At 47.6% G+C, this 21,698-nt stretch overlaps 1 protein-coding gene across 1 annotated transcript in view; it reads left to right on the forward strand.

Annotated features, from left to right (window-relative positions):
- Positions 1 to 17,079, forward strand: part of LOC126536695 (uncharacterized) — a 56,475-nt gene extending 39,396 nt beyond the window's left edge. The window contains exons 2-8 of the mRNA XM_055073845.2: positions 722 to 1,026; positions 5,106 to 5,361; positions 8,323 to 8,419; positions 10,004 to 10,126; positions 12,423 to 12,603; positions 13,655 to 13,826; positions 15,643 to 17,079. Of these exons, the coding sequence (XP_054929820.1) occupies positions 722 to 1,026; positions 5,106 to 5,361; positions 8,323 to 8,419; positions 10,004 to 10,126; positions 12,423 to 12,603; positions 13,655 to 13,826; positions 15,643 to 15,767 (1,259 nt within the window). The 3' untranslated portion in view covers positions 15,768 to 17,079. The remainder of the gene's footprint in view (positions 1 to 721; positions 1,027 to 5,105; positions 5,362 to 8,322; positions 8,420 to 10,003; positions 10,127 to 12,422; positions 12,604 to 13,654; positions 13,827 to 15,642) is intronic.
- Positions 17,080 to 21,698: the final 4,619 nt, after the last annotated feature.

Here is a 21,698-nt window from a genome sequence, read left to right on the forward strand (position 1 = left end):
ATTGCTCGGTTTATATTTGTAACAATTGCAGTATATGTTTTCACCATGCCTTGAACACGTGTACGGTTGATCGATATGCACCACTGAATGTTATTTCCTCTCACGTTTGTTTCCGCTCGTACGGTATTTATATATATATCGATGCGTGCGAAAATAAAATTTATAGTTGAACTTTGAAGCGCTGTCTCTGTGTATCTGTTTCTTTCTACGCCCTCGTTCAGTCGGGCTTGTACACTTTATCATCGCATTATTCGAACATTTGGTCGCAGCGCCGTGTCACTGCGTCGTTGCTCTATCTGCCGGCTCTGCATGCTGGGTGCGCTCACATTTCCGCAATTCATTCCGCGCTCATCGCTTTGCGTAGACACGTGACAAGCACACCGTTATGTGCCGCATATAAGCGTCTTCCCATCGCGTACCCATTCCAGGTACTTTCAAGCTTGAGCAGTTTTCTTTTACCTCTTTTTTCCTTCGCTCCTTTATCGTATGGTTTGGAAAAAAACACATCGCACTATGTGTATAGACACACGCAGAAAACAACGAATACGTTCAAAATAAGGAAACGTTCGGGATTTTTTAGTATCTGTTTATCCGTTGACCTCCGTTATGGTACCTCTCGTAACAAACGCAGTGTATACCCAGCTTTGAGACCTCTGTTAGCTTTGTAGCTTTGTGAAACTCCGTCGATTGCTGATTACACGTTCTCTCTTCTCCCGCGCAGAATGCCGCCGCTGCATGGCGTCCCAGCCTCGCCGTCCGTCGGTGGCCGTCGCCCTGTCGTGCACCTCGCGCAGCCGTTGGCCGTGGCAGCTGCAGCGAGCGCAGCAACCGTCGGCGGCCGCAGCGGCGACTCGGTGGCGAGGCGGCGGCGACTGCCTGTCGGCCGTACCCTGCCGCTGGGCGCACACCACGAGCTCGCTGCGGGACGACGACGACGCGGCCGGGGCCGTTGGGACGGCGCTGCAGGACAAGTGGCCCTACCGCGACCGCAACATCACCGTCACCACCTGCGCCGACCTGTACAAGGTGCGCGGCCATCGCGCTCGCATAAGCGACCCTGTGTTGCAACAGAAGCTTAATGTGGACGAGTTGGCTTTGCATACTTGAAGAAAAGAGCGCTACGAAGACGCGGACTAAAAGGGGAACATGTACGCCTTGTCCGTCGTACATGTTACTCTTTTAGTCCGCGTCTTCGTAGCGCTCTTTTCTTTAAATGGGTTGCAAGTCGCGCAGTATTACATATATGTATTTTTTTTAAGCGAGGGTAAATGCCTCAGGGCATACCAGGGGTACGGGATGCGGGCGAATACGGATAATTAAATGAATGAAAAAATATTTACGGATCTAATGAAGTCCAAGAGGGATCGATAACGTGGTCCCTGCGTCCACGCAGTGTAACGCTAGGATTATGCGGCGAAAGTCCCGCTCCTGCGAGGTGTCGGAGCCTCGTCGGTTTCGATGCAGGGCAAACCCACAGCAGGTGGTGAATGTCGGCTTCACCATTGCATGACTTGTATACTGGACAACCAGAGCGAGGCGAAAGTGCGGCCACTTCCGCATATTACGTATGCCAAGCAGTCTTGCATGGCTCTGGCCTTTATGTCCAGCAGCGTTGCTTTGCGTTGTCACCCTCGCGATTATTTGTACCGGCTAGCCCAGAAGTCACCGGCGCGGAAGTTGAGTGGAACTTGAGTATACTACAGCCCTTAAGTTCCGTAGCCTGGCTGAATTCAGCGGACGCTATCAGCCGCGTTGTTGTTTACCCGCCGTGGTGGCGTAGTGGCCTCGGCCAGAGGACTTATGGAAGGACTCTGCTTCAGAGTTTCGCGGCTAAGCCCGAAAGCGCCGGATTAAATCCCGGTCGCGGCGGCCGCATTTCGATGGCGGTGAAATGTAAAGGCGCCGGTGTAGCGTGCATTGGGCGCATGTTAAAGAATCTCAGATGTTCCAAATTAATCTAGAGTCTCCCACTATGACGCGCCTTATAATCACATCGTTATTTTTATCGCGTAATACCCGGGAATGTAATTGCTTGGTTTAATTCAGTGTCTGCCAAAAGCTGAATTGTCATAGCTGCGTTGCACTATAAACCATACAAGAGTGCAAGCATATAATGAAGTAAACGTACGGAACATCATTTCCAGCAATAATGCATATTAAAATAAAAGTACACAGAATAGTTTTGTGTAAAGAAATGATCACATTAAAATTAACTGCTAAACGCATTTGAACCAAACATTGTGCCCGGCAGCTTTACACACACTCAGGTGAAAATAGTAGCTCATGACAGCGTCGTGCCAGTGGGCTGTCGAGATATCCATCCAGTGCGAAGCGCCAATGTAAACTAATAATTAAATGAACAAATGCTTCATTAGCGAATGGCGCGCAGGAAACACGGAACACAAGACGCCATCAAAGAAGCAAAATGTTTCTGAATTTTTGTTCTGGAAAAAAAAAATCACGACCACGGAACACAGAGAGGGCAATACCGGATACAACGAAAGGCTGAACTCCCTTGATTTAAGACATTCCTTTTGTCTCCATATGTCGACTAGCCAGGGTATCGCTGACCCGATTGTCTTGAATACGCGAAACATTGTCATGGGTGCCACTTAATAAAAATTCATTTGTATGTATATACCGTATGGGCACCGCGTGTTCTTTGTGTACAATTTGGTGATAAGGCATCCGTACCAACCTGTAAGCTTCACTAGGTTCCACCAGGTAAACGAAGCTAGGCAAAGCTGAATATAGGAAAAGAAACGCTGGATAGCTAAAATGAAGCTGAAGGAGGCTGGCAGTTTTCCTGGGCAGACTGCTGGCGTGCGCCACTGCGAGATGTTGAAACTGGTCCTGCGTGAATGACAGTCTCCTTGCGTGTAAATATGCCTGAGCAGTCGTTCTCATTTGCACCTTTAAGCTAAGGGTTGGACAAAAGCTGAGGATGAACTTGTCACAGTAAAAGAAATGCATCCGTCACTAGGAAAGCTAATCAACTAAGGTAAGGACTTATGCGATAAAAATCAGCCTACTGTAAAAAAAAAGAAATAAAGCACCCAAGAACCACGTTGTGAACACAGCGTCCTCCGTGAAAGTCGAGACATAAGTATGTGTCCTATTAGCAGGGTGTTTTCGAAAACGTGGAATTTTCAGGGAATTTGCCTGTTTTGAGAAATTGAAGCAATACAAGACGAAATATTTACCCCGGTTGCTTTAACTCGAGGAAACTGGTACCTCAGTATAGTTATGGTGACCGTATGCCGGAAGGCAGTGAAGTTTTCAACTGAACCTACGCAATCCTCAAATAATGGCGTCTGTTTTTGCTGCTTTTGTGAGTGTGAGCCTTGCCGCGGGTGGTTGGAATATCATGAGAGACGGGATTCAATCAAATGTTAAAGTGCAGTCCAACTGATTGACAGCTTACTGGCAGCAGTTGGTGAAAATAGTGTGTCAGCAAATTTTAATGAAAAATCAGGGAGAAACCTGAAGAAAGAAAGGAAGGAAATCTTACAGTGCCAGCGTAATAGACACACTGATTAGTCTTTCAGTTTTTATTCCTTTAACCTTATAGCTTTTCGAGCGTGTTTTTTGCTCTTTATTTTTGCCGTACTAAGCACGTTGGATGAAACGCAACTATTTGTCGCGTGTTGTATACACGAAGAAGTTGCATGCGAAAGCTCAGTTGGAACTGCGCTTTCGCATGCATGTTTTTCCAGCACATGTTTTACCGCTATAGCTAACCTCTACCCTGCTTCCGCTACATACGCTGGCCCCTCGCCCTCATCGGGCTTTCATCGCTGTCGTAAAGCTGTGCACACAGAGCCTGCCTTGTCTACGACATTCTCTGACAATAGCGGCACTCGGCTATGGCCTCCAACCAGATGCCGCCAACGTCCCGACGGCCTGTTGTCTGAATATGTGCCCGCTGGCGCGTGGTTACGCCCCATGACATCAACCACGGCCTCCCGTGTATTTGCAATGGCTGCCCACTCGCTTACAAGTACACGGAAGCAAATGGTTCACTGCGCAGGCGCCACCTACCCAGGCGTTTCGTCGTTTATACCTCGTTTTTCTATACAGGCGTGTGGTCGTATGCAAGCGTTGTCGGACTCATCATTCGCTAACGTTTACGGGGCGCGGTTCCCAGGGCGCGGTAAATTTTTCCACACATCTAGCCGAAGTATCCCTCACGAGGCTGCGTTTCTTCTAGATTCTCGTTTTAGGTTCTTGTAAGTTTGACCACCGTATGCGGCTTACCCGAGCTTTTCACTGGTTTATACGCTTTTGGTCATATTTAGCGCAGATAAGTTTCTGACTTATTAATTTTCAACTTCGCTGCCTCGTTATCGTTTGCTTTTTTGTTGTATACTTTTTTTGTTTCGTTCATCCCACCGATATGATTCTTGGTCCAGTCCCCCTAGTGTGTATGTATCCGAGGCTGAACAACAGCAGTTGCCCCCTCGTAACATATTCAGGTTCGTCTACTCCGCGGGCTTTTACGGTAATCTATACCTTTAGGTTTAGCTTCGTGGAAGAGTATCGTCATTTAGCATCTTTGATATATATTTTTTGGTCCCCTACTACTAGTGAACAGGGCTCGGGCGGCGGTAGCGAGCCATGGCTACCTGGACTGAGGAGGCCACCCACCTTTGGGCTCAAGAAGCCTGGTCTAGCAATAAAGTTTATTTCTCTCTCTCTCCCTACTACCGCCCGGTTGTTGACGTATTCCCCGCAGTGAGTTGTGTCATTCCACTTTAGAAATGGCCTACCCATCCTTGGCCTATCCCTCTGTTACGTCGGTAAAACAGCCGTGGTTGGCTGCCGACGATTTATTAAGTCAAGGAAACAGGCACACAGTAGCAGACACTGCTTCCGGCGTGGGAGCCAGCAGTGGCGAGACGTTCGTTCCGCGAGGCGCGCTCGTGCCAAAAGCCGCCAGCGCCTTCGCACGCGCACTTCGTCGTTGTCGTCTTCTGACGACATATCACCCTCCTTGTGGGTACGTGCCATGATTGAGCTTACTCATTGTCCGCTGCTGCTGCAGCCCTACTTCCACGCGAGGCGGCGCTCGTTGGGTGCATCTTCTCCCCGTTGTTCTCTTGCAGTCGTGGCGGGGCACTCGTCGCGGCTACTCCAGCGCGCCCACCAACGGTCTTCCGGTTCCGGTCTCCTACGTGCACACGGGCCTGGACCGCTCGGAGCGCGCCGGGCCGACGCCGGCCGCCCAGACCGCAGGCAGGCCCAGCCGTAGGCCCGTCGTCGTCATCCTGACCGGCGCGCCAGGGAGCTACAGGGACTTCGTGCACCTGATCCCCTTCCTGGACCGGCAGGGCGTCGACGTCGTTGCGCCGGCGTGGCCAGGTGCGTCGTCTGCGCTTCGCTTCGCACTGAAAGCTCAGTGGATGCTGTAAATGCGAGAAATTTCCTTCTAGTTATGCGGTGTCAACGTTGCAGCTCTGTGTGTTCCTTCTGCTTCGAGATGAAAAAAGGTTTGTTCGATTCAGAAAAGGTACACGGCACCGCAAACGGAAAGGTGCAGGGGGTGCCAGTTGTAGTGTGCCCGGGCTGCACCCACTCACTGCAATGTTCAAGGGTGCACCTTGCCTTGCACACCGTTCAATCGAGCACGGGGCGTAGAGTGCACGGCTGCACCTTGGGGAAGCGAAGTCCTAGGTGTAGTTAGTACACCCTAGTGTAGTGCACCGTTAATAGGTGCATGAGGTGTAGACAAACTTGGCTGAATCGAATAAACCTCAAGTCAGGGGTAGGCCCGAGCTTAGGCTGCCATATAAGATTAGGGTTTTCCTGTGTGCGCTCAACTAGTGCTTTCTGTCGTGTCGCGGGCGCGGGTGGTGGTGACGCCGGCCCGGCGAACGTAGAATGCGCCCGGAGCTTTTACAATAGACCACGGTCTCCGAGACCTGGTTGCGCGCGTGCTGGTTAATCTCGGAAGCCATGTATAAACATTTATTGGCGACACTTTATTATACTCGGTAGCACTCGATGACGATACGTTGAAATTACGCAATCGCCACAATGCCACCCTGCGGAAGAACCACTTTGAAACCGCAACTGACCAATCCGCGACACCACACTTTGCAAAGAATTTCGCAGGTGCGCGTGTGCCCACCTCGAACCACTGGCAAGGAGTGGCGAAACACGAGAGCGCGCATTTATGTCTACTACAGTCCACAAGCGCCGAACACGAAGCTCGTATATCGTCATTCAATTCATTTAATTTTTTTTCCGAAGTGCCCATCAGTAGCTATAAGCCCTGGTAATTTACACTTGTAGATTCACAAAGAGGGATAATAGGAAACCAAAAACGAAATCTTAACAGCGCAGGGTAGCGTAGAAAAAAAGAAAAAAAAAGAAACTTAATTGAGAACCAAGGCAGAAATTAGTCAAAAAGCACACGTGCGAGTTAAACACGCGTTACAGCTATAAGCAGACGGTCGCTTCACGTAGAAGACATTAGGATTGCGCAAGGTTGGGCGAAGCACAGAAAACGCTATGCAGCCGATAGCAACCGTGGGCAGGAGACGTGAAATTGAACTCATTTGGACGAAAATATGTAATCACGATATCTTCGCCTCATTTCTAGGAGCTTAATGTTAAACAACCGTGGCACACGCTCATGTTTGCGATGAATATTTCTCCAGTGGCAAGAAGATGCCCAAGGCCGTTCCGTAGAATGTCTATTATTTATTTATTTATTTATTTATTCATTTATTTATTTAATCATTAAAACATTTGGCATAATCAGCTTTGATAGTAACATAGAATGTACCCGACCTTCATCAACTTTTTCTCGCGAGAGTTTCTGTTGCGAATAAAATTGCATGTTTTGAAGTATGTTAATAAATCACAGCTGACGGAATGGAAGGTTTTGTTTTTTAAGTCAAGGAATGTACCTATAGTTAGCAATTTGTTTTATATGATCTGAATTATCTCTTATATCTGATAAGGCAGAGTCTCTCATTTTTCTGGAATGCAAACTGTTGTTTCGGAATAATATTGTTTTGCGTCAAGCATTGTCCGAGCCTATTATTTATGACATGTTCAACAATCTTCCCAAAAAATGTCGCAGTTCCGCCGGAAAGACGAAGCATCGATTGCGATAGCAAATGGGTAGACAGCTATACGAAGTAAGGATAGTAGTTCTATCGGCCTTATAAACTTTTAAACATTCGCTTACTATCTAAATTAAGCGTGGTGTCACGCGCGCACAAGCAAACATGAACACGTCTCACTCGATGACCGCGGAAACTCGCTGTTAAAACGCTGGAGTAAGGAAGCGCGGCAGCAGGAGCGAGCGAATTGTCATCGTGCTGCCTGTCTCTTCAACGAGAACTACGTGGCGAGAACACAGCGCACACGAAGCTATCGGCCGTCGGTGCGCCTAGACTCCCGGAGTGTGTCCCCATCGCAGATCGCTTTCAAGATTGGGCCCGCACGACCGCGCCATACGCCGCAGCCGCTGGAGTAAAACGTTCCCTTCCTCCTCTCCCCTGTGTGCCTTGGCTGCGACGGACGGACGGCGCGCTTCCTCCCCGCTTTCCTCCCTTGCGCGTGCGAGATTGAGCCACCATCACCTGCTCATCGTCGCCCGTTTTCACTCTCACATACTACATACGGCGCGCGCGGACGATGTTTCTGGCCCTTTAACCTTACAATGAACATCACGGTGAGGCCGACGGCAGAAATGCGCCTGAAGTGTCCATATAATTGCTAACTCAATAAAACGGAGTACAGACATAAGCGTATAGATTTATTATTATTATTATTATTATTATTATTATTATTATTATTATTATTATTATTATTATTATTATTATTATTTATGGTACTAGCCTTACGGATAACCGCTACTCGAACAACCTTCAGTTCACCTGAGTTGAATGCTGTCGTCTCGGCGAAGTCCTCATATCAAAACGTGGTCACCGGGCACTTGTTCGCCGCTAATACTTGCGATGATTATTCGTACACGCTGTCGTGGCTCTTCGAAAACGGTTCGCTGGCGTTTCACCTCGCAGTGAATGAGGAGTCCGTCAGCTCGCGCACAAGTTGCGCGAGTTTTTCTCGGCTTGATTCGCAGCAGCCCGAATGGCGGTGCCCTCTGGAAACCGGGCGAAACAGCTGCTGTACGTACTGCTCAAGGTAAAAAAAAGGAAAACAAAATGATAAAGGAAGGCCGAAACACTTTTCTTCGCGTCCTTTTATTCTCCTGCATCTCTCCTGTGTATCGCGTGCATTTGTGTGCAAGTATAGAGTATATACGTATAAGCATAGAGTATATAATTTACTCGACCGTTTTCGCAGACCTGGCCTTCAGCCGCCAGTCCGGGTGCTGGTGGCATTCGAGCGCGGAGAAGACCGACCTCGCCCTCGATTTCCTCAGGGCCGTCGGTGTCACGGAGTGAGTTGACTGACGGCTCTTCCCTGCCTATGTATGCGTGTCTGTCATCGAAGCGCACAATTAAGCAACACGCTCGAGGCGAGCATTAACTCGGGGTTGCACTACATAGTAGAGCTCGCTCAGCATTTCTTCGGCAGGAGGAGGACAAATTGATTAGTGGCGACAACCTTTACTGAAAAGTATTTGTGTCGACCTTTACAGTTCTTTGGTAATTAGATATGACCTTCGTCAACCGAGCACACGACAGCAGGAAAGTTCTGAAACTGCCTGTTAGAGCGATGAACGAGAACACTGGGAGGAACCGAGGGTCCTGTTACTAAACAGACAATGAAGCCAGGGAAAACGTAGGGAAAATTAACTGTTGTTCCTAAATAAAACGTAGAGATAAGGAAAAAAAAGCGGAGAAAAAAATTTCCTTAGATGCGAGTCGCGCCCATATTTTCAGCATTACGCGGTGCTGCTTTTTATCGCTACGCCCGTCAGCTTTATTGGGTATTTGCGTATGGGTACAGGATCAGCCCTGGAAGTTGAACGTTCATTCAACCGCAGGCGTCACCTATTATATGTGAACTTGAAAGCATGCGATTGGTCAATAAGCCTGCGGTATACCCTAGCACCGTACACGTAATGCGGGAGATTTGGGGTCGACTCCTACCTGCGACAAGGTGTCTCTTAGTCCACTTTCATTCCCCTTTTCGTTATTATTTCCATGTTTCAACTAAACATGGTATTAACTTTCCTATATGCTTTTCCTGCATCATACGGTTGTAACCTGCTGAAGTGAACGTCACTTAAAAGTAAACGCTGCCTATCGTTCATTTTTTTTTTTTTTTCAGTAGACAGTTGAGTTAGTGCATACATGTACTGCAGGTTTGTAGACATTTGTAACGAGAGCTTCCTGGGAGTACAGTCATAATGCCCTCCGAACTGCTTTGAGCGCCTGCTCGAAAGCACTGAGAAGGCGGCGACAGGCACACTTTGCAACTGCATCCAATAGCCAAGTACACGCTCCTTGGTATAACTATCAGGAGCGTGTACACCCGTTTATTGGGGCGTATTGACAGAATCGGAGCTCTCGCAGCATCGTGGTTAGTGGCAGAACGCTTCCTTCGAAAACCACCCTGACTCTTTGTCTGCAGATATAATGCCGCGAGTTTCCTACCTACCTAATGCCGCGAGTTTCCCACCTGCGACAGAAACTAGCCATCCGTTCTACTTTGGCCCTCTACGTCCTCCGTCATTAACTCGATCGCGGGCGCTGATATCGCCAAGTCTTAGCGCGACTAAGATTCTCATCGCGCTGTGCAATACGATCCGACCAGCCAGCAAAGCCCTAATTAGCGTACCATCGATGATTACGACTCAGGTAGGCATTATAGAGCTTCACTTGGCGATGTCTTGTAAGCAACGGCGTTGTGTCACTTAGTAAATATCGGTGCACCAACAAGGACTTGACCAACGCAATATACGTGTTTCCTGCCGTAGAGGGCCTGGTGCGTGCGTACTTAAGCCAATACCTCCTTGCATTTACTCGTTGTTGCTATGCAACCAGCGTATGTTGATTCCCACCTCGTGTGTCGGCAGGTGCGACATGTTGGTCGCTCACAGCAGCGGCGCCTACCCGGCCATGCGGCTCATCTGCAGGGAGGACGGCCTCAAGGTCAAGAGCTTGACACTCCTCGCACCGGCAGGCTACAGCCAGATCAAGTGAGCATGACTCGACCCGGACACCAGATTTCGGTCTCGTTCGATGAAAACCCTTACCAGACGAATGGACTTTGTTGTGACTTCGAATTATAACGCATTTACCCGAATTCAGGCCGATATAGCTTAGAAGTGCCAGAAACAAGAAATATTAGCGAAGGCTGCCGACGAATAGCAAAGAGCACTTACGAACGAGAAGCTTTGTGAATTCCGCCCCAGTTTATCCTGTAACTTTCACACAGCCCGCGCCTCTGACGTTACAATGTACGTGAAGCCCTCGATGACGAGTGACGCGCTGGCATGAGAGAGTTTTCCGGGTACCATGCAGTCGCGCAAATGTCTTGCGACCACCTTCACGTGGAAAGATTAAAATCATTGCCATTTTGGTCAGTGTCTTCGCTTTCCCCCGTCAGCTTGCATTCGACGAGAATTTTGTTCTGGACGTCTGATTTTTGGCTATCATCCTTCAATTAAGCCGGTCTAAGTTCCACTAAATGCCGTAACTGCAAGTGAAGTTGACGTGCAGTCAATGAAGTCGAGTAAAACGTGAATTAAGATTTCTTTAGTTTTTCAAAGGGGCGAGGGAGGGCGTAGACGCAAACACTAATTGTCGAACCACAACAGTGGCGAGCACACTCTTCGTTCCTCGAAGTCTGACCGCACGCATCAACTGCGCCCGCTATTTATACATGACTCATCCTTCACTCCTGAGCAATCGTTAGTGCTCACCTGCATTCGATTATTTACAAGAGCATTCGCGACGCGCGCACAGTCTAGTAAGACAAGGCTCTTTCGCTATAGGAGCCTCGACAAAATTCTATAGTATTATTGGATATAGTGTAGAGGTGCTTCTTGCGCCGAACGGTAACTGGCTCACACAACAGTGATATGCAGAATTGTTGAAATTCGGGCCAGTTGGTACATATTTGAAGGAAAAAAACAGTCACAAAACAAAGGACAAGAAGAGAGGTTCACATCTTGATAGTCCAGTCGTTGTGGTGCGAACCTCTCTTCTTGTCCTTTCTTTTGTGACTGGTTTTTTCCTTAAACAACAGTGATAGCCTGGTGCAAAACGGTCACCCGCAAAAGCAAAACAATATAGCCATGTCAATATTATTGATGAAGAAATGAATATATATAAGGATGAAGAAAGGCTTGAGGGATGAAATGACAGCTCGCCGCCGGCTGGATCCAGATCCTCAATTTTTGAGCGTATTCACCGCTCTGTCATTTGAGTTACAGTGTGGCAGAGATACGGCGTGACGTTTGTGGTTAAGAAGCTAATTTCGAGAGTGACTTCTCATTCCGCCTTCGTAGTCGACGGCGAGCAGTCAGCGTTTGTGAAATCTTTTATATGATTAATTAAAATCAATTTTTGTCGTCTCGCCACCTGCCAGGGAAGAGTTCTATTCGATCAAGATGTTTGATGCATGCCAACTTTTTGCGATCCTGTCGCCATACATTTAGAACGTGTCTACGATAGTCGTGATAACACAAGTGACCTCACGATTTCGTTTCTTTTAAATTATTTGTGTGCTGCTAAGGACAAAAATTATTGCAAAGAATTACAAATACAGTCATCCATCGATTTTTCAAAACCTGATTTTTTGGACACGCTCGATTTTTCGGAAGTACCCGCAACACTGACAGCCACTCCAGAAAAACAATGTATCATGGCAACCGAAATTTCTGCCGCCGTTACACGAATATTTTCTCACTTTCTGAATATTTCCGCTCGTGTGTGCTTCTATAGCTGCGACTATATTTGTAAAGGCTACCTGTTCACCGCTCGTACAGAAGAAAGTGTGGGATATTTTTGTAATAAACTTAAAAAATGGTCATAATTTATTACATTTGGCATTAAATTTTCGTTTTTCTTTTCTTTCTTTTTTTTTCTGTGACTAGTATTTTTTTTACCTTTTAAGGCCCGGCCGAGGTGGCTGCACTTCGATTGGGGAAATGCAAGTGCGCTCGTGTAGTTAGACTTAAGTGCATGTTAAAGAACCCCAGGTAATCAAACACTAAATACGGATTCGCCCCAAATACGACAACGTGCCTCATAATGAGATCGTGGTTTTGGCACGTAGTACCTTAATAATTAGTTCATTCCTTTTTTTTTTTCATATTGAGGATTGCAAGCGGGCTCTTCGTAGCAGTTTTTATCCGAAAAAGAACTCTCCCCTCGTTTTTCATTTTTTTTAAGGGGGGAGCGGTTGAAACAAACTAAGTTTACAGTTGAAAAGTTCGCCGAGTGCCTCTCCCGACTATAGTGCGTGTTTCGCTCACTGGTCGCCTGCAGTGTGATGCGGCCGGACTGGTTCACCTTGCTGCTGAGCCGCCTGTACCAGCAGCCGTTGACCCAGCGCTTGGTGAACGCCATGGCCCTCGCCTTCCTGGTGGCCACGCGCCATCCGCTGCGCCGGGACGTCGACAACGTGCTGCTTGCCATGAAGGCCATGTTGTATGCCGACAAGGCGCAGGTATGCCAACGACCGAAACGCAACACCGGTGTACGCGTACCAGGTGTTCTCACGCCCACGGTAGCAGGCGTGCACTTTTTTTTTTTTTTTTGCCGTGCCACACAAAACTTCTTTATGCGTCAAACATAATTCGCTGCTGCCCGGTGGCAAATAGGTATGGTCCACCGCCCTCGTGCATAAGTCGAGCGCTTGAGAAGTGCCCTGCGATGTGAAGAAAGCCATATTCTTGCTTTGCTGCTTGGTTTGAAAGACTACGCTCACGAGCAACGGTAGTCACCTAGACGCATAAGTGACACAGTTTACAGCGCGGTATCCTGGACTTTGTGGCTACTCTGGTATTACCCCTTATTTGCTTCGCAACGCGGTGAACTAACGCGGTAATAACGCGGTGATAATGTAACGTGAAAGACATGTAGGACAAAGTTCTAGCATTAGTGTTTTGCCCAAAATTTCTTCATGTTAGATTGTCTCACGACAGGAACGTTGCTTGTCTAGCTTGTCTAAGAAACGCAGTACATCATTGGAGTCAATTTTGTTTTCATTCTTTCTTTTTCTTGGAGCTTGTCGCCAATTGTAATTGGCGACAATATGATGATACATGTATCATCGGTTAAAAGTAGGAGCACACATAATCCTAAAAAACTCTCTTCGTGACAGCTAAATTAAAGGCGACATCCGAGTGACCGAGCGATATCCCCAGTGGAATTTCTCTTCTTCTCTTAATCTTTCCCACCCCTTTTTCCTTTCCCCAGTGTAGGGTAGCTAACCGGGCTGTCCTGGTTAACCTCCCTGCCTTTCATTTATAATTTGCTCTCTCTAAAGTGACACGATATCTATCCCTGAACTGCGTGGATCTCGTGTATAGGCCGTACAGGGTGCCTCATCCTCGCCTATAGAGTGATCAAGCAATGCCTTACGAAACAAATAAGGAGTAACACGAGAGCAATACAGTGTCCCACTGTTGAAGTAGTACACGGTCGTTGTGAAACGGGGCCGTGTCGTAGCTTTCGGTTTTCCTCTCCCATTACTCACATCTCTGCGCGGGCCGCAGTTCAAGAAGGACGCCGAAGAGGTGGCGGCCCGCAAGCTTCCAGTTCTGGTGGCCATCAGCGACAACGACAAGCTGATCGACCTTCCCGTCAGCCTCGAGACGGTCGACATCCTCGGCGGGTCCCCGGAAAGCACATGGTACTACGACCAGGAGAAACGGCTCAAAAAGCGCGGTACGCCCTCTATTGTTATGTGCGTAGTATATACGTACACTGGACTCAGTTAAGTTTACATGAACCCGATCATATCGGATTGAGTCGGCTTGTCGGGACGAAATCCGGTCGAAGGTTATTATTTATTTATTTATTTATTTATTTATTTATTTATTTATTTATTATACCTCAAAGGCCCCAGAGATGGGGTATTTAGATGAGGAATGGGCTTAGTTTAACAAAACAGTGATTCGAGAGCAGCCTTGAAGTGATGAGCGTCGGAGTGGTGCGTGACGTCGGCAGACAGACCGTTCCAGTCCCTGGCGGTTTTCACAAAAAATGATCGTAGATGAGAGGTAGTCTGCGCCGGAAGAGGATACACGGCTTTGCTGTGGTTAATGCGGCTGGACTGACAATGAGCTGGTGGTATAGCTGAAATGTGGAGTGGTGAATGATAGAATTTGTGAAAAAGATACAGTCTAGAAAAAGACGTCGCGATTCTAGATTCCAGCGCGAGCAAGACGAATCAGAAACAGGACCAGCGTTGGTCCTGTTTTTGAGTCATTCGTTCTGGCCTCGTCTTGTTTAGCGCTGGAGACCTTCGTTCGTGATAAACTGGCTTGCCTATAATCCAATATTCTTATGCGTAGTCCGGTCGTCGCGGGGTTCGCTTAAACGCATAGCGCGCCGGGACGATGCGATCTCGTAGCGAGTTCGGTCAACACGCCTGTATCGGTTGGGTTGACGCACCTCCCAACCCGCTGGACAAGTTGCCTGTAAACGCGGCCGTGTCGGGCTGGGTTAGCTCGACTTCTGGCTCGATTCGCTCGCGTCGAGTTCCTGTAAACGACGCTGTAGTGTCGGGTTTAGTATGCGGATCGCCAGAAAGTGGGGCCACGCTTTGCAAGTTCTCGCGCACTCACTTTGAAGCCACGGATTCGGAAGTTCTGTTGTCTTCAACATGTGTTCTTAAAGAGAATTCATCGGCGAGGCCGATCGATGCCCCCACCTCGGAAAGTAGACGGCGGCTTTTTACGTGCATGTTTATTGAGGTCGTGCTTAAAGCACGAGATACGGCACGATGCGTTCAACGCGATGTTCAGCTCGAAGTTCCGGCTCCGGCAACAGCTCCGGCTGTTGTAACGGGATGTAATCTGCACGGATCGGACTCCAAGTCGTGCTGTGTGTCTCCTGCTTATCCAGAGTCCGTTGCGGTGGCTCGGCATCCTGAGGCATTTTGCTGTTGAGCACGAGGTCTGGGGTTGGATGCCCTGCTGCGGTAGCCGCGCCACCGATGGAAGTGGAATGCGAAAACGCTCATGTGCCGAGCTTCGGGCAAACGTTAAAGGAACCCATGATAGTCTGAAGCCCTTCAATAACGGCGCCTCTCGCAACCCCTGCGTTGCATTGGGAACTCGAGGAGTCACTTCTTCACAAAAATAAGTTTTGCTCAACTCTGCAATATGGAGGAACGTTCCTATTATGGGAAGCTAGCGTCCACCTGAGTGTAGTGATGGAGCTAAAAGAAAGAAAAAGATGCGGGTTCGTATGTACGAATTGTAATGCGTATAGCGTTCTTGTACGAGTCAACCCGGTTTTGGTCGGGTAAATCGGGTATCTAGCCTCTTTCGCGAAGCTGCGAGTAAAAAAATAAGAAGCCGAGGTTTCGATGTAGTCATCGTACATGATTCTGCCCGAATTAGATTAAAAGCTTTGTGGCTCGAAAGAAATTGCGTCGGACTCCATGATTAACCATAATGGTTTTTGTTCCGAGTGTTAAAGAAAGCCCACAAAACAGAAAAGGAAAGTGTCAAAACCATTGCTTCTCTTGATGCAGGAAACGGCAATGGCCCCGTGAAGACTCTTCGCTTCGAGAAGGGCACGCATTACCTCTTCACCCGCTGCGCCGACGTCATCAACCAGGAGATTCTCGATTTGCTTAAGAGCACCACCAAGCTATGACACGTTCGTCGAAATTTAAAGAGAGCCGATCTTGCTACTTCGATCGTCGGAAGACATTCTGTTCACGTTGCCCGGTGCACCGTCGGTGATCCACGAGGATTGTGATGATTGACGTTTGCTGACTCTTCTCCGATGCGTCGCTCGTATTATCCTTTTTTTTATTATAGTTTTGTTTTTGCGACTTCTCAGTTGGCGGACCCCACGAGATTCCGATCAACCGATGTAGTGCTTATACAGCGACTACTGGCAGTTGCGCCTAGCTATATTTAATGTAAAACTTCACGCCGACGAGCAAAATATAAGCGTTGACGAAAGAAATAAATATTATTCGTGAACAGAACGATCAGGCGGCGATATTCTCATGCTGGCCTATTCTCACGCTGGCGTATTTACTTGCGGCAATCAATTTTTGAGTCATACTTAATCGGTGGAAAAAGCAAAAAAGTTAGTTGGCAGTGCCATTGAACAAATGCGAGAAGGCAAAAACGAATAGTTTTACCATGTTTCGCTTTTTCAATCCTTTAAATAAGCGTTATTACATGGGACCATCCAGATCGCGAGCGATACACGTTTCACGAAATGTACTACACGGGCTTACTTAAACGTTTGTTTGTTGCACTGCGCTAGCGGGGTCGTGGCCATAACGCTGAAGCGCACCGCAGTGCAGTATAGAGAAGTGTGCGCTGTGAATACGAGACGTTTCAGTTGTGACGCGATTCCTTTTTCACGCATGCGCGGACGTGCATGCAGCTCTAACGGTTCGTCGTGGCCGAAGCAATGATGCGAAGGGCCACGTACTGCATGTATACTTGGTGATCACAACTGCACAGTATACACGCGGCCAACTGCACTATTCGCGGCCTCATCCTCACGCAGGGTTTTTCGCGTCATCTAGCTGTGTTTCGAAGCATGTGTGACCACACCTGTGTATTCACCGCCAGCCTTTCAAACGTTGTTTGCACACCGAAATGTGTGCGCGACACGCCGCATTGCACACTTATCACCGTTTATATAGTTTTCCTACCTCTTGTTTCTTAAGAACAGGTCTCCATTTTGGCACCCGACTGTTTCGAACTTCAGTGCAGCTCTAGTGTCTGTCACGTGTTGCTGCACTGTGTTTGCTACCTCCTCCTAGTATAGTGTGACGAAATCTGTGACGTCAAGGCGCGCTGGTCTCGCCATTGCTGAACATTTCTCCAGCGTGACAGCATGCACTTTTCGCTGTGGAAAAACGCACGGACTCCAAACCAGAGTCGGAGGGAATCAAGTGCTAAGTATGTTTGCAGTTGAATAAAGTCTGTAATAAATGTGATTTGTCTGTTTTTTTTTTTTTTCGCATTCGAGTGTTTATGCTGTGACGAAATTTCGCGCGTTTACTTTTTAGCAATAGTTCGTATTTTCTTGCCTGTGGAATTGACCGGGGCTGGTTGGCATATTTCGAAACTTTAACAATGCCAAAGACGGGACAATTAGGTAAGAAACACAAACGAAAAAATGCTGACCTTCAACGTACTAGCGTTTGTTTCGTGCTGCGCACGGAATATAAAGGCACAAAAGGGGAGAGGGGAGTAATAACGTCAAAGCAAGATAAATCTTATATTTTGCCGCAGTCAGGCCGCGCAAGTGGACAGTAATCAAAATTCCACGTCCTTAGTAAGTGCAATAATTTACGGCGTGCATACGCACTGTACTCCTTCCTTCGCCATCTTGTATGTGCTTCGAAGTTTTCGGGAGTCCTTTGGTCCCTATACTTTCCTAAAATGGTTGTGTCGCTCAGCTCTAGAAGCATCCGCATTCTTTGCATATATAGCAAAGCATAGGCGCCAACTGCGGAGGGGCTCCGGGGCCCGAGCCCCCTCCGGAGTTCTCCACCCCCGGCGATGCGAAGTCTACCCTCCTCCCCCCCCCCCACTTCACGTGTTATTGGCAGAGTTTTGTAAACCACATCATTTGAGATTTAACTTGCCTCGACTTTTTCAATTAAAATTATATTGTGGCTAATATCTTACTGCATGCTTGTTGGCACGGACGTGCACGGCTTTCAGTTCATACTTTCGCTTTATTTCTGCAAATCCTGACAATAGGAGAACGAGCGCACTAGAAGTACCTGCGGCGGCTGCCTCATCCGTATTTTCTCACAACATTGTTTTAAATTTCCACTGTAAACACCATGCACATAGGCAATATATTTAAACATATACACCGAACAAAGTTTATTACCTCTTTATATAGAACGAGGTAGCCAATTACCATTTATTTCTAAAGGTATGGATAGCTTATGGCTATAGAATGAATATGCTGCCGTATGTTCACCTCGCTTCAAAATGCATTGCGCGCTTTTTTGGCGCTGAAAGAAACCTGTAGACTTTGGTGATCCTTCGGCAGAGCTTTTGCCAACGGCGTGTGAAATGCACGTAAATGATATGTGTGTCAGTATCTCTTCTCTTTCCAGTAAGCAAAGCTAACGTCTCACTAAAAAACACTAAATTACAACATTTATTAGGGATGGATACATCGTCACTTGCATGCAGAGGTCATAGATATACAGAGGGGGTCCCTGTTAACTGTCATGCACCAAGATTTGAAAAAAAAGCAATGCGTTACTCGAAGAAAACCTAGTGCATATTGTTTCTAGTACAGTGGAGTATCTTCCAGTAACTTTTTCGTTACTGAAAATTAATTAGGTAATTGTAATTAATCATCTAACTCGAGACGTACTATCATAATTATCAAAGTGTCAATGAGGCATTTATAGGCACAGCCAAGTTACATCTAACTGCGGTATTTTCACCGTCGTAATAATTTCGTACTAATTTGTTTACGACCGATAAAGAAACGCTGCGAAATATGGCGACTACTATGTGACTGCGGTCCCACCCGCATCATAAACCAGCACCCTCGAACGTGCTCCCTTAGCAAGAAGTTAGCAAGAACGAAATGAACGAAATAAAGAAAAAAAATCACCGCCCAAGCACTCTGTATAGACTGTTAACCAGAGAAGCTGAATCGTGCGGCCCCAGTGTTTATCACGGCGTTAATCCCGACGGTTCATTAAACAACGGCTTGTTCGGCTGCCGGATATTCGGTACGCAGTTGCTGCTCGCACTGTTCGAGCCTCTTCTTGTGCCCGGGCTGCAGCATCGGGACTGCGTAGACGAGCACGTTCCCGGCTCTGGCCGCGGCGTTGCTGATCGAAAGCTGACTGCTCCTCAGGAGTACGTGTGACGCGTGTCGGAGCCGGAGAGAAACTGCTGCGCACCCGATCGCCTGGGACGAAAAGCAACCGCGCCACTACTGGCGCAGCCAACCACGCACCTCTCTCTCGCTTTTTTTTCTCGTGCATTCGCATAGCGTTGAGGAGTTTTCAACATGGAACCGACAGACGGACGGACGAGTAGGCTGGTCATATACAGCTTCGCTGTGAAACATCGTGATCGAGCTAGTGTCTTGTCTGCCGCGCCTCGGCCGAAGTAACACGTCGCGTGTTGCGTTAGTGGGAAATACGCTGTGACAGCTGTTGTCTTAGCGCAGATAAAGTGCACGGATGGTTCTTTTTTCGGCCACAAGACCTATCACCACAAAAATGAATTGACAACGTCAGTGGAAATGTTTCAAGGTACGTTTTGTTTCGTCCAAGTCACCATGTCTTTCTCTAATGAGCAGAAGGTAAAAATGATCATTGCCTTGGGAGCTGGAAATGACAACAAGAGGAAGGCCGCAAATATATAACAGTCAAGGAAGTGTGGTGGTAGACCAAACGCGTCGGCTATCATCAGGAATGATGAAAAACCTGAGACAAACCGGCAGCTTCAAGAAACAGCGGCGTATGACTCCATCTTTGAGTCCTAGCCTACGTTCTAGCATTTATGGCCTTAAGCCCTCATGTTACCGCATGGGACGTGGCCGCCCAGGTACCTATTTCCAAGTCATCAGTTTGGAGGATTCTAAACGACGCCCTTTGACCCGTGCCACCTTAACCAGCACCAATGCTTGGCAGATAGAGACCTGCAGAGTCGTCTAGATTTCTCAAATTGGATCCTCACAAAAGCCGATGAGTCACCAGACTTTTTGACCAACATCAAGTGCACAGATGAAGCCAATTTTCACAGAAAGGCCCAGGTAAATTTCCATAATGCACACTATTGGAGTGTCTACAATGCACACAAGGTAAAGAGCAATCGGCACCAGTACCAGTGGTCATTCAATGTGGGGTGCGGAATTTACGCCAGCGCTGTAAGTCCCATCTTCTTCGATCACACACTGACACTGGACAGCATTACGTGAACGAAATCCATGAAGGAATGGTGGATGAATTTCTTAGCGAAGTCCCGCTGTCACGTCGTCCACTTTTGTGGTGTCAGCAAGATGGAGAACCAGCACACAGCAGCATCCAAGCACGAAACTGGCTGGATGCGACTTTTCATGCGCAATAGATTGGAAGGCACGGGCCTTTAAATTGACCGAATAGGTCACCAGACCTCTCTCCACTCTATTTCTTTCTTTGGCGTTATGTGAAAAATCGTGATGATCGAGAGGGACGTCAGATTCGCTCAAGACAAGGATAACGGATGTCCGGCGTAGATTTCGAGTGTCAGTAATGAAGAAAGCCACTGAAGATGTGAAAAAGCGGACTCAGTACTGCGTACCTGCAGAAGGATACCTATTCGAACACATACTCTAGGCAGCAGCTGGTGTTCAACGGTGCAATCGAATTCATAGATAATAAGGGCACACTAAAATCTGATGTATTTTTGTTCTTCTTTTGTTTTTGTGTGCAGGCGTCCCCATTGCCAATTCGGCTTATTTAGACGTGGTCGTTTACTTTATTGAACGCATTGGTTTTGCCTTTTCTGAGCACATGGGTCGCTTCCTAGTCTGTTTATTTCTCTTTTATTTGATGCCATGATCCTGTTTTTGCAGCACGTATACGCTCCCACGAAAACTAAAACCGTCACGTTAATTTGGCTTTGGTCCGAAGCAAGTTTCTGGCGCGAAATATGCGGTGCGAGCAAAGCCGTGATCTTGAAGCATGCTGTGCCCATTACATTGCTTTTCGCGTTTCGTGCGTGGTCAGAGCGGCGCTTCGGTCGCGTCATCAATGGGCTTTTGTCATCAATGTGATCAGACGGCCTTGAGAGACGGATAATAAGAATGACGTAGAGAGGCAGGAATAGTTAGCTGCAAGACCGCGAAACCTGCTGTTGGTGCTCCTTCCGTACCTTTATCAAGGTGATGCGCTGCCTCTTCGGGTTTGTGACAGGCAATGCAGTTGCTTTCAATCAGCGTATTTGAGGGCGCTGCTTTATGATGCGGGTGGGAGCTCAGTCACGTTATATTTTTCATATTTTGTGAGGTTTGTTTTGCAGTCGGAAAAAATTGCACGCAATTAGTACGTCGTTGAAAACAGCAATTATATGTCACCTGGGGGTGCTTACAAATGCCTCATTGACACTTTGCTAATTAGGACAGTGTTTCTCGAATTAGATAATTAATTGCAATTGTTTAATTAAATTTCAGCAACGAAAGAATTACTGGCGGGTCTCCACTGCCCTGGAAACAATATGCACTATATTTCCTTCGAGTAACGCAACTCCTCTTTAAGTCTTGGTGCGTGATAGCTGGGGCACCCTGTATAATTAACTCAGTCACCGAAATGAGGCCAAGCCGGGTTCACTCGAAATCAGAATCAACAGCAGTCATACGCGGGAGCGCTTGTACACGGACTCACAAAAAAAAAAAAAAGGCAGAGAGATGCTGCAGTTTCGCCGGAAAGGCGAAGCAGTACAAGTGATAGCGAAGTATACGACAATTACACGAAGGAAGATTACACCACCGAGAGACGCCATATTCTTGGTGGTGGGAGAGGACTCAGACTGTGAAATTGAACTGACTCCTACTATGAGATCTTGTAAATTTTCATATAAGGCCCTC

The sequence above is a fragment of the Dermacentor andersoni genome, chromosome 4 (genome assembly GCF_023375885.2).
Source record: "Dermacentor andersoni chromosome 4, qqDerAnde1_hic_scaffold, whole genome shotgun sequence".
Classification (NCBI taxonomy): Eukaryota; Metazoa; Arthropoda; class Arachnida; order Ixodida; family Ixodidae; genus Dermacentor; species Dermacentor andersoni.